General features: G+C 33.8%; 2 protein-coding genes across 3 annotated transcripts; one reads left to right on the top strand and one right to left on the bottom strand.

The window, feature by feature from the left end:
- Window positions 1–2,842: 2,842 nt before the first annotated feature.
- On the bottom strand, window positions 2,843–5,185 carry LOC100500554 (uncharacterized). 2 transcript variants are annotated; one of them, XM_006579307.2, is made up of 4 exons: window positions 4,764–5,185; window positions 4,611–4,677; window positions 4,455–4,538; window positions 2,843–3,130 (listed from the first exon to the last, which is right to left on the bottom strand). In XM_006579307.2, the coding sequence occupies exons 1-4, from the start codon at window positions 4,923–4,925 to the stop codon at window positions 3,069–3,071; spliced, it is 375 nt and encodes a 124-aa protein (XP_006579370.1). In that variant the 5' UTR covers window positions 4,926–5,185; the 3' UTR covers window positions 2,843–3,068. The 2 variants fall into 2 exon arrangements, with proteins under 2 accessions (XP_006579370.1, NP_001236027.1); NM_001249098.2 differs by having other exon boundaries at window positions 2,880–3,130; window positions 4,455–4,541; window positions 4,764–5,023.
- A 3,694-nt stretch (window positions 5,186–8,879) lies between these two features.
- LOC547791 (pyruvate kinase) lies at window positions 8,880–11,467 on the top strand. The gene is made up of 4 exons (NM_001251039.1): window positions 8,880–8,931; window positions 9,018–9,287; window positions 9,608–10,069; window positions 10,457–11,467. Exons 2-4 carry the CDS (start codon window positions 9,027–9,029, stop codon window positions 11,267–11,269), a joined length of 1,536 nt encoding a protein of 511 aa, NP_001237968.1. The 5' UTR covers window positions 8,880–8,931; window positions 9,018–9,026; the 3' UTR covers window positions 11,270–11,467.
- The last annotated feature ends 2,370 nt before the right edge of the window (window positions 11,468–13,837 follow it).

Here is a 13,837-nt window from a genome sequence, read left to right as displayed (position 1 = left end):
CTAGAACAAAATCAATTTCTCATCATAAAATCACTGATCACACGGTTAAAATAAAAAACAAATGAAACATGATTCCTAAAAATATAAATTAAAAGACGGTATAACAAATTAAAATTACCTAACAAATTAATACTAGATTCCTTGTTTATTTCGAATTATTTTACAAAAGGCTTCATAATCTTTGAGTTGAGTTTCAAGCATTGCAGAAGTGTCCTTCATTAAAAGGTCGTAATACTCATTTTCCAATTCTTTCTCCCTTAAGGCTGATAGTTTGGTGTTGAAACATTTTTTTTTCCTCATTGCTTCCTCCACACGATCAACGGTATTGGTAGATGTTCCTTCTTTTTCCCCCTTGCTCTTCCTTTTGGTTGCCTTTTGCCCCATTGGACGGACTATTGGGGACGGTATGTTAACTTCAACATCTTCGACTAGTGTTTATGGATTAGATGATGAAGAATATGCCATAGATATCGAAATCTCCGTCCTTTTAGAACAATTTTCAGTGAATTGCTCTAACCATTTTGGTTCATCTTTCAAAAGTCGTCAAACATGTTCCAAATTAAAATCAGTTCCTTTGTCTTCCTTCCAAATGGCATATGCATTAAGCATGACATCATTATTTGTGCAACCACTTTTCTTCAATGATACCGCTTGCTTGTAATGATCCTTGAATTTTTGCACCCAAATTAATTTTTTGTCATCGTAATTTCAATTGATTAACTACTCTTTCACGGAGTTCACCTCGAAATTTGCTGTAATTTTTCATGACTCTCAACCAAAACGCTTCTTTTTCTTAACCAACACCAACAATTGGATCAATTGAGATGTTGAGTCATGAACTAATGAGGTGTGTATCTTCTTCATTTGCAAAGGCGACTCGAGGCTTCCTTTTTGTCAAAGACCTTCCAATTTCATCAAGAGCGATCTTGTCTAGCCCAATTTGGGTACCAAATTGTGGAAATTGCAAACCAACGTCATCATTTGAAACCATCGTAGGACTGTTTGCTGGAATTGAAGGAAATGTCTGCGAACTTTAAGAATTAACGGTAGAAGGGGTTTGAGTGTTTCACATAAAATAATTTGATGGTGGTGGTGGTAAAAGAAGGAGGGGAAAAAAAGGAGGACGATATTGTGAATTTTGGGTCGAAGGAGGCATGTTGTAATCTTGTAAAAAATTTATATAACTTTATTAGTCAAATTGATTTGGAATAAAAAACTAACTCAGCTTGAACTTGGAAAAAAAATTAACTAAGATTGAATATGAAAAAGAAATTAACTGAGCTTGAATTTGGAAGAAAAAAAATTAACTAAGCTTGAATTTGGAAAAAGAAAAATTGAGCTTGAATTTGGAAAACAAAATTAATTGAGCTTGGATTTGGATACTAGAGGTTCACACATGAAAAATGAGAATGCCAATTGGGTGTAGAAATTGTTACTATTTGAACCAATTTATACTGTGCATAATCACTTTTCGATCGCTCAGATTTTTTTCAGCCATTGTACTATGTAAAACATTTTTTTTCCGACCGTTACACTGTGCAAAATGCTTACCATTTGCGTTTTCTTCGTCCAAATTTTCAAACATTATTGTGTATGTTCACTGTATACACAATAACTACACAATGACCATTTTCACTCCCTCACTCAATCTTTCTCCTTCCTTAATGTCCACTCTCCTTCCCCCGACGTATCACTTTCTCCTTTCTTCTTTTTTTTTCCACTCTTTCCTTCTCCCTGCCTCTTCATCTTTCCCCCATGCTCCACTCTCTCCATCCCCCACTTAGTTTTATTTTTCACTTTTTTCCCTTCCCCTTCTTCCTTCTCCACCACAACCTCCCCCTTCTTCTTCCTTCTGCGACTCCACCTCCCCCTCCCTCTCCCCCTTCTTCCTCCTTCCCGCAATGCCCAACATCCACTCAAGGAAGGTATTTTTTTTCCTTCTTCTATTGTTTTTTTCTTCTTCCCGCGGGTTGGTTGTTGGTTTGTTGATTGTTCTATTTGTAATTTTTTATTTTTTTTCAAAGATTGTGCAAAGATCTTCAGAGTTCTTCTACAAGAATCCATTCTCCACCTTCGAGATCTCTGCATTATCTTTATTACAAGATCTCTACAAGATCATATCTTAAGCACAAAATCCTTGCTCAAGATATGATACTAAAGATATTCTTAATGCTTGTCCATTATAGAAGTTGATGCCATGTCTTTTATTTTTGTGCAAAAATAACGACCATTTTTTGTAATATGAAAACATTAATACTTTTTGGCTTTGATCAATAGTAGTGGACTAACCCATACTATCATTTTCTTCAAAAGAAAGTTACTGAGATGGAGTGACCATGGACAAAGTGGAGCCGCAAAACCTCAAGTGTAGAAGGTCTTCTCGTTGCATAAAATAAAAATCATTTCGTGTTATCACAATTAGGTGTAAGCGTTTGCAAAATAAATAATTTTGAATGAAATTGGTTTTATAAAATTATTTTAAAGTTAAATAATTCATATGCAAATGTTTTATTTTAAAAATAAGTTAGAAATATAACAGTATAATTTTTTTTAATTACAAAAATTATCTTCTAGAACAAAATCAATTTCTCATCATGAAATCACACATAAATTTACCTAAAATCATGTTAACTAATCCAATGTAAATCTAAACAGGCAATAACCCAGAAAATGACTTTGGGAAGGTAACTCATTTTAGCATAATTTCATTAACAATTATTTTAAAAATAAATAAAAAATATGACTCCCCCTGGCAAACTTCTCGTCCCAGCAGTTTGATTTGGGGGGGGGGGGTGATAGACACGATGAAAAATTAGTCTGCGAACAATAGAAGCTCGATTGATTTGCAAAAAACAAAATTCATACCAATACTTCACTTGATAAGTGCATAAACTGCTTCATACCGTGTCTATCTAAAATCCATGTACGCACACTTGATAAGGTCACTAAAAAGAAGAAAATATAGGAATAGCATAATCACTCGAGGATTACAACATTATATACCATCAGACATCGGCCTCTTCTATCCTCCACCCTACCAAGTATGTAGGATATCAAAACTTTCATATTTATTCCACCATTGCATCAGCCGAAACATCAGCAGGCACATCAGATTTTCTTTTGTTCTTCCCTGTTCGATGTCATGGAAAATATTAAAAGTTAAAACACAGAATATTTTGCAAAACCAATTCGAAGGTTATTTTTTAAAATGTCCTACTCCCCAAATACGAAATTATATAACAGTCAAGTTTTTATCGAAGATTAAGCATTTTAACAAAGCACCAAATGACAACACCATATTTTCTACTCTTTAAGTTTCCAATTTGACAAACCTTCTCAGCATACTTCATTTAACATAGTCCCACATGTGCAATCAAATAGCTACAACCAGTTCCTATGTAGTTAAATTGATTTCATCATGTCATTTTGCTTATGTGATTGACATAAGAACCAGCCATCTTATCACTAGTATTGCAGATGTGAACCCAACAATGATGGACTGCCAGTCTGGCACAGCAATGGGCAAGCCATATGTGATATGTGTACAAAGTAAAAACAAAGATCCAGTACAACACTATTCATTTTACTTCTAGTTCTAGATATATTTTTTAATTTCAACATCAGACATGATCAGATGCAACAAAGATATGCATCTCAGCAAGTTAGATGGCTCATATTTTGAATCCCATCCCAAACAAAGCAAATGGCTGCAGTAGATGGACCCTCCCCTGAGTCCCCTTTATATCCTCAAAGCGAACCCATCATCACTGGTTTCATACTTATAATTCCCATGTGAATGACAGAAGCAGAGCAAGCATGTCTTGACTCTTGACTAAATCTAGATCAACTCAAACACCAGAGGGAATCTTTTAAACCCTTCATATAATTTTGTAAAGCTGGATACAAATGTCATTCTAAATTATATTGTAATGCAATGGTAAATTTAGTTTGGAATATGGGTTCTATTTTTGTCCAATCCTCATACATGCAGCCCAAAATTTAATTTTATTCCTTTGTATATGTCAATGTAAATTAAATCTTGTTGGTTAGTCCTATAGTCAACATAAAATTTTCACAGGGTATATGTGCCTTGCCAACTCAAAAATAGTCGTCCAATTTTTGCAGTATCAATCATGTTACAAGTACAAGGTGAGATCAAATGTACCAAGGATTAAAGTTAAAATTGATTGTAAGAAATGAATTTTGGCTGAATTTTAAGGCTCACAGATAGAGTATTGAAGTCCCCTTATCCAAGTCGAAGCTTAAATCTACATTGGAATGGGATTGTTGTTACATAATTGTAACACATTCCACAAGTTATCAGAGCATTCACATAGATAGATATATTTATTATTCCAATTTTTATTGTAATGCCCTAAGAACTATAAATGTAATTTTGTGCAAATGTATTCCAACCCATACATAGAATAGAACCTAGTGCGAGATAGAGTTACCTTTGCGCTTGAGCTGTTTAAGTTTCAAGGCCTTCTTCTTTAAGTGAATTTTTGGTGAAGGTCTAGGGGTATCTTTGGTATCCCCTGCTGGCAAAATCAAACAATGTCAGATTAAGCAAGTCCATGAAACATTTCACATACAAAATTTGCAAGTACCTTCAGCAACTGCCATTTGAACATCTTCCATGGTTACCAAACCATTCTGTAAGGCGTCCTTTTGGTCCTGAAAAGTGAAAACGCGAAGGGTTAGGGTTAGGGTGGGTCAAGATTTGAAGAGAAAACAAGGAAAGAGAAAGAGAGAGAGAGTACCCGGCGCCATTTTTTGAAGAGCTTGCGTTTGCGTTTTCCGGATAGGGAAAGGGGTTGGTCCTTGATCTTGAGCTTGCCGGTTAAAGGGTCTCCGTGAAGCTGTCTCTTCTTCTCTGCTATTAGAGCTCTCCTTCGCTTCTGCACCACATTGAACTTCGCCATCCCCACTCACTCACCAAATCCTAACCTAAACCACCGCTTCCCTTTCGATTTCAACTCAATTCCTCCTACCTGCAAAATTTTGTAAATTTGGTTCCTTTATCTCATAATTGTAAATTTAATCCCCTAGTTATGAATTTAATCTCTTGATTATTTTGCTTATTTTAGTATTCAATTTTAAAATTGGATTTTAACCCTAATTTGTTAACGTTCATCATCATATGTCATGTTTTTATTGCACCGTCATGCATAACAGGTTTATTGACTTTAATCTCATGCACCTCACTAACCTTCTTATGAAAGCGCTACTCTTGACGGCCATAAAAAAATTGAGGGACTAAATTAGATTACAAGAGAATCAATATCAAATTTTAAAACAAATCTGGGGATTAAATTTATAATTTTATCATATTATTTCGATGATAATAGATTTTCTAACACACCAGAAAATAATAATGGAATAATTTTGTATTGTTTTTTTACTCATTTTTTTTACTTTACTTTAATTAAAAATAGTTTTGTTTTTTTAATTGTTATCCTCTAAATCAAATACACGTTTCGTCTCTTAGTGTTCTAATTCAAAAAATATTTTTTAAAAGATAAAATAAAAAAGTACTAGTATTTAAATTTTATTTTTTTGTAAAAATTTAAAAAACAAATACAAACTAAGTCCTTTGAAACCTTTTTTCTCTATTTCCGTAGTATTAATAATAGTAATAATTAATTTTAAACATTATATTATTATTTTAAAAATGCTAACAAATGAAATGATGCAGTTTCAAATTTAAAGGTATAAACTTTTTTAAGTTGCATTTTGTTTTACAATTTAAGGTATAAAATTTATTTTCAATAATTACAATTCATGCAATTGAAACAAGGAGTCCTTATTGGCGTGCAAATATGGTTCAGTGGTTAATAAAGGATTTGTGACTCTTTTATGTTCAATAGATTGTTGCATTCAGTTTTTGCGGACCGGTAGTTTCAGTTTCAACCCCCTATCAAGTAAAGATACTTTTTATTCATTTTTCAGTGACAAAAATTTTAAAGCAATCAAACTTTAATTTATCAAATATTATAAATAAAATTATTTAAATGTTAATTATAAAATACGACAAGGGTTTTTCTACAATGTATATGCATTCACATAATGTTATAATTAAGTTAAATAATTTTATTATAAAGATATTTAACAGAAGAATTTGTGCTCAATTCTTTTCTTTGTATAAAATTTTCTTAAACTAGTTATAGTGATGCATGACATGCAATATTAGTTTTTGATGTAATAGGTTGAAGAATATTTGTCATCTCTAAACCAATAAAAAAAATAAACCAAATTCTCCAGTTGAATTTATAGAATTTTGATGAGAAGTGTGTTATATAACATTTTTAATTACAAAAATGATAAAAAGTTTTATCTAAACTACTCAATGTTTTATTAGTTAATCTATTAGTTAAAAATCACTCTTTCATCATAAGCCCATTATTACTTGTCGTCAATAAACATAATAGACTAAAATAATTTTTTTTGTTTTTATAAAATCCAAATAATAATATATTTCAATTTTAAAAGGACTAAAAACATAAAAAAAATTATAAGAAAAAAAAACTATTAGAAAAGCATATTTTAACTTATTTAATGGGGGCTCCTTTTTTCGACTATTATAAACCCCCGAAAATCTTTGGCAAAGATATTAAATTTTCAAGGATCTAACCTTTGAATATTTTTATATTATCTTAATAATCATACACACTAAATTTTAAATTAATCAAAACCGTTAAAATTTTAAATTAATCATACGTTTGTAATTAGATAATTTTATTGCAGAAAATTTCATAAATTTTAAAAAGGTGTATTATATGTTAAATAATTTATTTAATAAAGTATCAAATAATTTTAACATTTTATAAAAAAAATTGTAGAGTTAGCCTATTTAGTATTTTAATAACCAAATTATTTAAAATTAATATATAGAAAGAGTTGTTAAATAACATTACAAAAAATCATAAAATAATTTAAATGTCTCACTTAAATATATTATATAATATTAAATATACGTATTTTAATTATTACTCCACAATTAAATACATTAACAACAATTGAGAATAATTTAACTATTAAATCAATTATATGTGAACCACTCAATTTAAATAATAGGTCTCACTTTATAAAAACAATGACAACCTTTGAGAACGCATGGTCCATACTCCATACATCGTTGGACCAAACTTTGTGACGTTGGCCAAATATGAAATATCTTGATGCCTATTCTTCGACTTCCATAATCTTGGTCACTGTTAGTTCGTCAGCTAGATCTTGCTTTCCATCACTACCTCTGTGTTTTGAATTGACTATTGAAGTAAACTAAATCAATAAAATTATTCTTTTATTATAATTTTAAATATTCATTTCAGAGAGTTTTTTTTTATACTCTCTTAATTAAATTATTTTTGTTTTTTTTCTCCCCATATTTGTAAGATTAACAAAATGGTATAGAAACTCAAACGACGTCAACAAAACAACTAATAACATGTATTTTATCACAGACAATTAATCGTTCATCATATATTACAATGTCAAGAGTGACATAATAAATCTGTAAAAAAAGTGACATCATAAAAACATGTTTAGAATTTTTATTAGTATTAAGTAGGATGAAAAATATCATGGTGCATTAAAAATGCAGTCTATATATAATAAACTATTTACTAAATTACCTCAATATAGACATTTGATACGTTTTATTCTTTACTAAGAGACTGAAAATGTTAACGCCTTTAATGAAAATATTATGTAAACAATATTGTATGAAGCTGAAAGGAGAAACAAAATATTACAAAATAATCATAAACTATAAATTTCCAAATTTATGAAATCATCTTTTTTTTTTGAATTTTTTTACCAAATTTTAGCTAATGTCCCAAACAAGTTGTGGGTGTGTTTGGGATAATTGTAAGAATGATACTATTTCAATAATTGATTATAATCAAAATTAATTTTTGTTTAAATAAATTTATTGAAAAGTAATTTTAAGATAATTAATTTTGTGTAGATACAATATAGTAATCAGCTTTTACACGCTAAATTATAAAAAAAGGAAATGCAAGAAGTTGAAAGAGAACAAAATTGTTGGGAAATTTAAGAGTGATTCAGGGATAACGTATTAACATGCATGAGAAGAAGAAAAAAGTTGTTAAAAAATAATCATAAGAAACAAATATCTAAGTGCATAAAATTTACTTGAGATAATTGCAAAAATAAATTATTTCAATAATCCATTATATAAAAATAATTTATGTCTGAATAAATTTTGTGAAAAATTGTTTTAAGATTACAAATTTCCGCGGATAATTTTTTTTTTTACAAATTTCCGCTGCTGATTACGTGCATCGTAAAGAAAGGAAAGCGTTGATAAGCAACAAAGTAGAAAGTGATTCTAGAATACCATTCTTGAGAGTCACAGGCAAAACCGTGGGGCGCACACCGAAGTAGACCTGCAGAGTCCAAACCGGTGGGCCCGAACCCAAGGTGTTGGGCTGCGGATTCGAAAGCGAAAGGACGCTCTAATACTATTTCTTACTATTACATATATTATTTACGGTAAATAAATACCAATCTTAGGTATTGGCAATAGAAAGAAAGAAAAAATATTACTAAAATGTAGTAGTTTTTTAATAATAAGAAAAATTAATAATTTTTTTATTAGTATCCTTTAGGTATTTTTACTGTAAATAGGAAGAATGGTTATTTATATTTAAAAAAGGAATATCCCACTGGAAATGTAATATTCGCTTCTGGAAGGTAAGTCTGGGAATGAATGACCGGTGTGGGACTCGTGGCGACTTTTAGATTCAAACAAAAATAAAAATCGCACGCATACTACAGTAATAGGAAAGGAAAGAGGAAGGTTGTGGTAAATAAATAACCTAACCTAACCCTTGCGACTTGCGACTTGCGAGTGAGACTGAGGTTGGGTTTGGAAGGCAAGGGCTTGTGTTGTCACAATCCAAGGTTTGTTTGTGTTTGTGCCACTGTCCTGTCTTTGTTTATATATCTTAGTTTCGTCGGTGTTTACTTAGATGTATGTGTTGTTGTAGAGAGAAGTAATGGCGAACATAGACATCGAAGGGATCTTGAAGCAGCAGCAGCCTTATGATGGGCGCGTTCCGAAGACGAAGATAGTGTGTACTTTGGGCCCTGCTTCTCGATCCGTAGAAATGACCGAGAAGCTTCTGAGGGCAGGGATGAACGTTGCTCGTTTCAATTTCTCTCATGGCACCCACGACTATCACCAGGAAACCCTCAACAATCTCAAGACTGCCATGCACAACACTGGCATACTCTGTGCCGTCATGCTTGACACTAAGGTAGGTTCTTCTATTCATGTAGCCAATGATTTTGATGATAATAAGCATGGTATTGGTCTACATTTCTTGTCTTTTTCTGATCTGTTGTTTCCATATAACTATTAGCTTCAAAGTGAATGTTGTATCTCGTTGGTGTTAATCTCTCTTGACCTTTTAGTTTTACATTTAATCCTACTGGATTGTGCAGTAGTTGGACAGCTTGCTGCTTTTCTTTTTTCTTCGTAAATATCTTGTTGAGGAGGATGGCTCGTCCTGTTTCTCTTGTATGGTTGTCAATTTCTTATTCCATTAACGTTTCTGTCTACATCTGCTTTGTGCAGGGACCTGAGATTCGGACTGGTTTTCTGAAAGATGGAAAACCTATTCAACTTAAAGAAGGGCAAGAAGTCACCATAACTACTGATTATGACATTAAGGGGGATCCGGAGATGATATCCATGAGTTACAAGAAGCTGCCTGTCCACTTGAAGCCTGGAAATACCATACTGTGCTCTGACGGGACGATTACTCTCACTGTCTTGTCTTGTGACCCTGATGCTGGTACTGTTAGATGTCGTTGTGAAAACACTGCAACGTTGGGTGAGAGAAAAAATGTTAACCTTCCTGGTGTTGTGGTGGATCTACCCACACTTACTGAGAAGGATAAGGAAGACATTCTTGGATGGGGTGTACCCAACAAGATTGACATGATTGCTCTTTCATTTGTTCGTAAAGGCTCGGATCTTGTTAATGTCCGCAAGGTTCTGGGGCCACATGCAAAGAATATTCAGTTGATGTCAAAGGTATTTTTTGTTGAACATTCTTATTCAACTTCCATAATAACTACAGGTTTTTTCTATTACTTGTGATCTATTTTTCATCTGTGGTTTCTCAGTTGCTTTGGCAATGGCTGTTTTTTTTTCATCATACATGAGTTGCACATTGATAATGGAATTTATATTGGTTAAGTGCTCCATAACTCAAGACTAATAAGTGGAAAACCCATGCTTTTAACCTCCACAGTATCCATCACACAGGGATAAAGGAAGAGAATTTATGTCCTTGTGTAGCAGACTAGCTTGATATCTTTTATATTCTTTATAACACAAGTTGCATGCTAGTTTGTTTGGTTTTTTTCCATATGCTGAAGATACCAGTTCTTCTCTGATTTTATGCTATGCTATTTAAAGGTTGAGAATCAGGAGGGAGTCCTGAATTTTGACGAAATCCTGCGGGAGACTGATGCATTCATGGTGGCACGTGGTGATCTTGGAATGGAGATCCCAGTAGAAAAGATTTTCCTGGCACAGAAGATGATGATATACAAGTGTAATCTTGTTGGGAAGCCAGTGGTGACTGCTACCCAAATGCTTGAATCAATGATAAAGTCTCCCAGGCCAACCCGAGCTGAAGCAACTGATGTAGCTAATGCAGTTCTTGATGGAACAGATTGTGTGATGCTTAGTGGTGAAAGTGCTGCTGGGGCATACCCAGAACTTGCTGTGAAAATCATGGCTCGCATTTGCATTGAAGCAGAATCATCCCTTGACTATGGTGCCATCTTCAAAGAGATGATAAGGTCTACCCCATTGCCTATGAGTCCATTGGAGAGCCTTGCATCATCTGCTGTCCGCACAGCAAACAAGGCCAAAGCAAAACTCATTGTTGTGCTGACACGTGGCGGGTCTACAGCCAAGTTAGTTGCCAAGTATAGGCCAGCGGTTCCAATATTGTCGGTGGTGGTTCCAGTGTTGAGCACGGACTCATTTGATTGGACCTGCAGTGATGAGACGCCAGCAAGGCACAGCCTGATATACAGGGGCTTGATTCCTATACTGGGCGAGGGATCTGCAAAGGCTACCGATGCAGAATCCACAGAGGTCATTCTCGAAGCTGCTCTTAAGTCCGCAACAGAAAGGGCCCTTTGTAAGCCTGGTGATGCAGTTGTTGCCCTGCATCGTATTGGAGCTGCCTCTGTCATAAAGATCTGCATAGTCAAATAATGCATGCTCAACTCAACGTGCCGCCAACTAATGCAGGGTTATGTTTTGCCTTTTATTTCTTTCTTTCTGCTGTTTATCCGTATCATAAAATGGAGGATTTAGTTACTAGCTGTAGATCGAGTGTTTTTTGGTATACTCTGTTTATATTGCGGAGTACTTCTAAATCAGATTATCATGGAAATAATACTCTTACCTTTTAAAATGTGATTGGTTTTGCGGATAACCCTGTTTCACGCCTGCTGCCACCAGTTTCCTACTTCTTCCTTGTATTTGATGATACATTAACAAGCTGTAAAATATAAATGCTCATTATCCATTAGGGTTCATAAGGTATTTTTCAAGTTTAAATTCTTTGGAGTTGTTAGAAATAAAAAAATATATTGTTCTATGACACACTGCCATAATACCATTAGAACTTACTGGAATAATTGATAATTGTGGAACCAGTTTTTATATAAAAATTAAGTTTTTAAGATTAAAAAATTATTTTGTTTTGAGAATAAAAAAAAGATGAGACTCATTGTAAAGTTTTTAGAAGTTGAATTATTAGAGTAATAGATCGGCGTAAATCCACCCACCGTTGGTTCTATAGTATTTGCGAATGTGCAATTTTTCTTATTCCTATACAAATTTACTTGCATATTTGGTCTTAGCGTTTTTAAAATTGAGTATTTTTTTTTACAACAAAGTCAAATAATTTCAATCATAATCAACTGAGCAATACATTGGGAAACTTTATAAAAAAAAACTTGGCGACTAGTAAAATGTGGGTTGCCTTTGCCAAAACATGAGCAATTCCATTGCCTTGCCTCCTCACAAAACTAACAAAAACAATAAAGATCGGCTTAAATCCACCGTTGGTTCTATAGTATTGCGAATGTGCAATTTTATGGTTCCTATACAAATTTAATTGCACATCTGCTCTTCAAAATTTTTAAAACTGAGCAATCTTTTTTTACTATAACAAAGTCGAGGAATTTCAATCATAATCAACTGAGCAAATACATTGTGAAACTTGCTAAAAAAAAAAAAAAATACTTGGTGACTAGTAAAAAGGTGGGGTTGCCTTTGCCAAAGCATGAGCGACCCCATTGCCTTGCCTCCTCACAAAACTAACAATAAAGCTTGGATTTAAACAAAGTAACCTCTTACGCTCAGACACTATAACTCCCAATTTAGAATAATCTATACAACAATTATTTATTTTGTCAGAAATTCCTTTGCTATCAGTCTCAAAAACCACATTATGCAATCACAGATTTGAAACAAATTGCAACGCCAACATTAAACCGTAGGCTTCAACCTCCACAAATTGCATGCATGGCTTAACACAGCACGATCTGAGCACCACCATTCTAACCTGAGGATCCCTAAGACGAAGACCAAAACCAGTAGAATTGGTCTCCTTTAAAAATGCAGCATCAACATTGCATTTTAATCTTCCATGCACTAGAGGAATCAATCTATTTTGTATAACATCTTCCACTGAAATATCTCTTGATTTGTAGGCTTCCTTTGCTCGATCCCAGTCTTGAAAAAAGGAGTCTCCCCGCCTTATGACTAATTCATAATCACACAAACTTCCTTCCCAAACTGCATCATTTCTTCGTTGCCAAATGTTCCACAACGTCACTGCAAAACGTCATCGCTGATGTGAATTAAGGGATTGCATGATAGAGAAAAAAGATCACTGAAATTTTCTACCTGCATGATTAAGTCCTCTATCTGTTGCTTCATACCAACCACATGCCAACACTCCAACGTCTTAGGGCAAGATACATGTGAAACACATTATCCATATTAGAATCACATAGAGAACAAACCGATGGGCACTCACTCTACATGTCAATCATGAAGCTTGTCTCTAGTAGGAATACAACCTCTACAAACTCTCCAGCACAATAGTTTAACACGCGGTGGAATATTAAGCGCCCAAATCCGAGACCAATCTTCAGGTAAATCACAATCAACTTGATGGACGAGTTCATTCATGAGTAAGTTGTAGGCACTTTAAACAATATAACCTCCATCCCTGCTAGGCTGCTACCCCTCCAAATATGTTTGTCCTCTTCATCAAAATACAAGAACTAGATTTTGACTATAACTTCAACATCCCTCGGCCCAAATAAGTTGTGAATTATACTTAAATTCCATGTCCCAGTAGCAATGTCTACAATATTTGCAACGACCAACTTCTCTGCCCCTTGCACAATAGGAGTCTCAATGTAAGGGTTTCCTTCGAACCTTAACCAAGGATCAGACCACATGTTGACTTCCTTACCACTACCCAACCTCCACCGAAGTCCCTCTTTCAACACCACTTGCGAGGACAACAAACTTCACCAAACAAATGAAGGGTTATGCCCTAATAACTTGACACCCATAAAATACCCTCTTGGGGTAATATTTGGATATGAAAATACGTGATGGCAAAGTGCCCTGTTCCGATACCAACCTCCAGGCTTGCTTACCTAGCATAGCAATATTGAAAGCATGCAAATTACAAAACCCCGTTCCCCTTTTCTCCATCCTTCCACATTGTTTATCACATGAAATCCAATCTATACC

The sequence above is a fragment of the Glycine max genome, chromosome 5, assembly GCF_000004515.6.
Source record: "Glycine max cultivar Williams 82 chromosome 5, Glycine_max_v4.0, whole genome shotgun sequence".
NCBI classification, from domain to species: Eukaryota; Viridiplantae; Streptophyta; class Magnoliopsida; order Fabales; family Fabaceae; genus Glycine; species Glycine max.
The sequence above is the reverse complement of the archived record's forward strand: the minus strand, read 5'-3'. Positions and strand labels throughout refer to the sequence as shown.

Bases quoted from the DNA above. Each gene is read 5' to 3' on its own strand.
- LOC547791 (NM_001251039.1), top strand. From the start codon at position 9,027: ATGGCGAACATAGACATCGAAGGGATCTTGAAGCAGCAGCAGCCTTAT. The intron at 9,288-9,607 runs GTAGGTTCTTCT...TGCTTTGTGCAG, and splicing joins CCGTCATGCTTGACACTAAG to GGACCTGAGATTCGGACTGG. The intron at 10,070-10,456 runs GTATTTTTTGTT...TGCTATTTAAAG, and splicing joins ATATTCAGTTGATGTCAAAG to GTTGAGAATCAGGAGGGAGT.
- LOC100500554 (NM_001249098.2), bottom strand. From the start codon at position 4,925: ATGGCGAAGTTCAATGTGGTGCAGAAGCGAAGGAGAGCTCTAATAGCA. The intron at 4,542-4,610 runs GTACTTGCAAAT...TGATTTTGCCAG, and splicing joins TCAAATGGCAGTTGCTGAAG to CAGGGGATACCAAAGATACC. The intron at 3,131-4,454 runs GTAACTCTATCT...GACATCGAACAG, and splicing joins TAAACAGCTCAAGCGCAAAG to GGAAGAACAAAAGAAAATCT.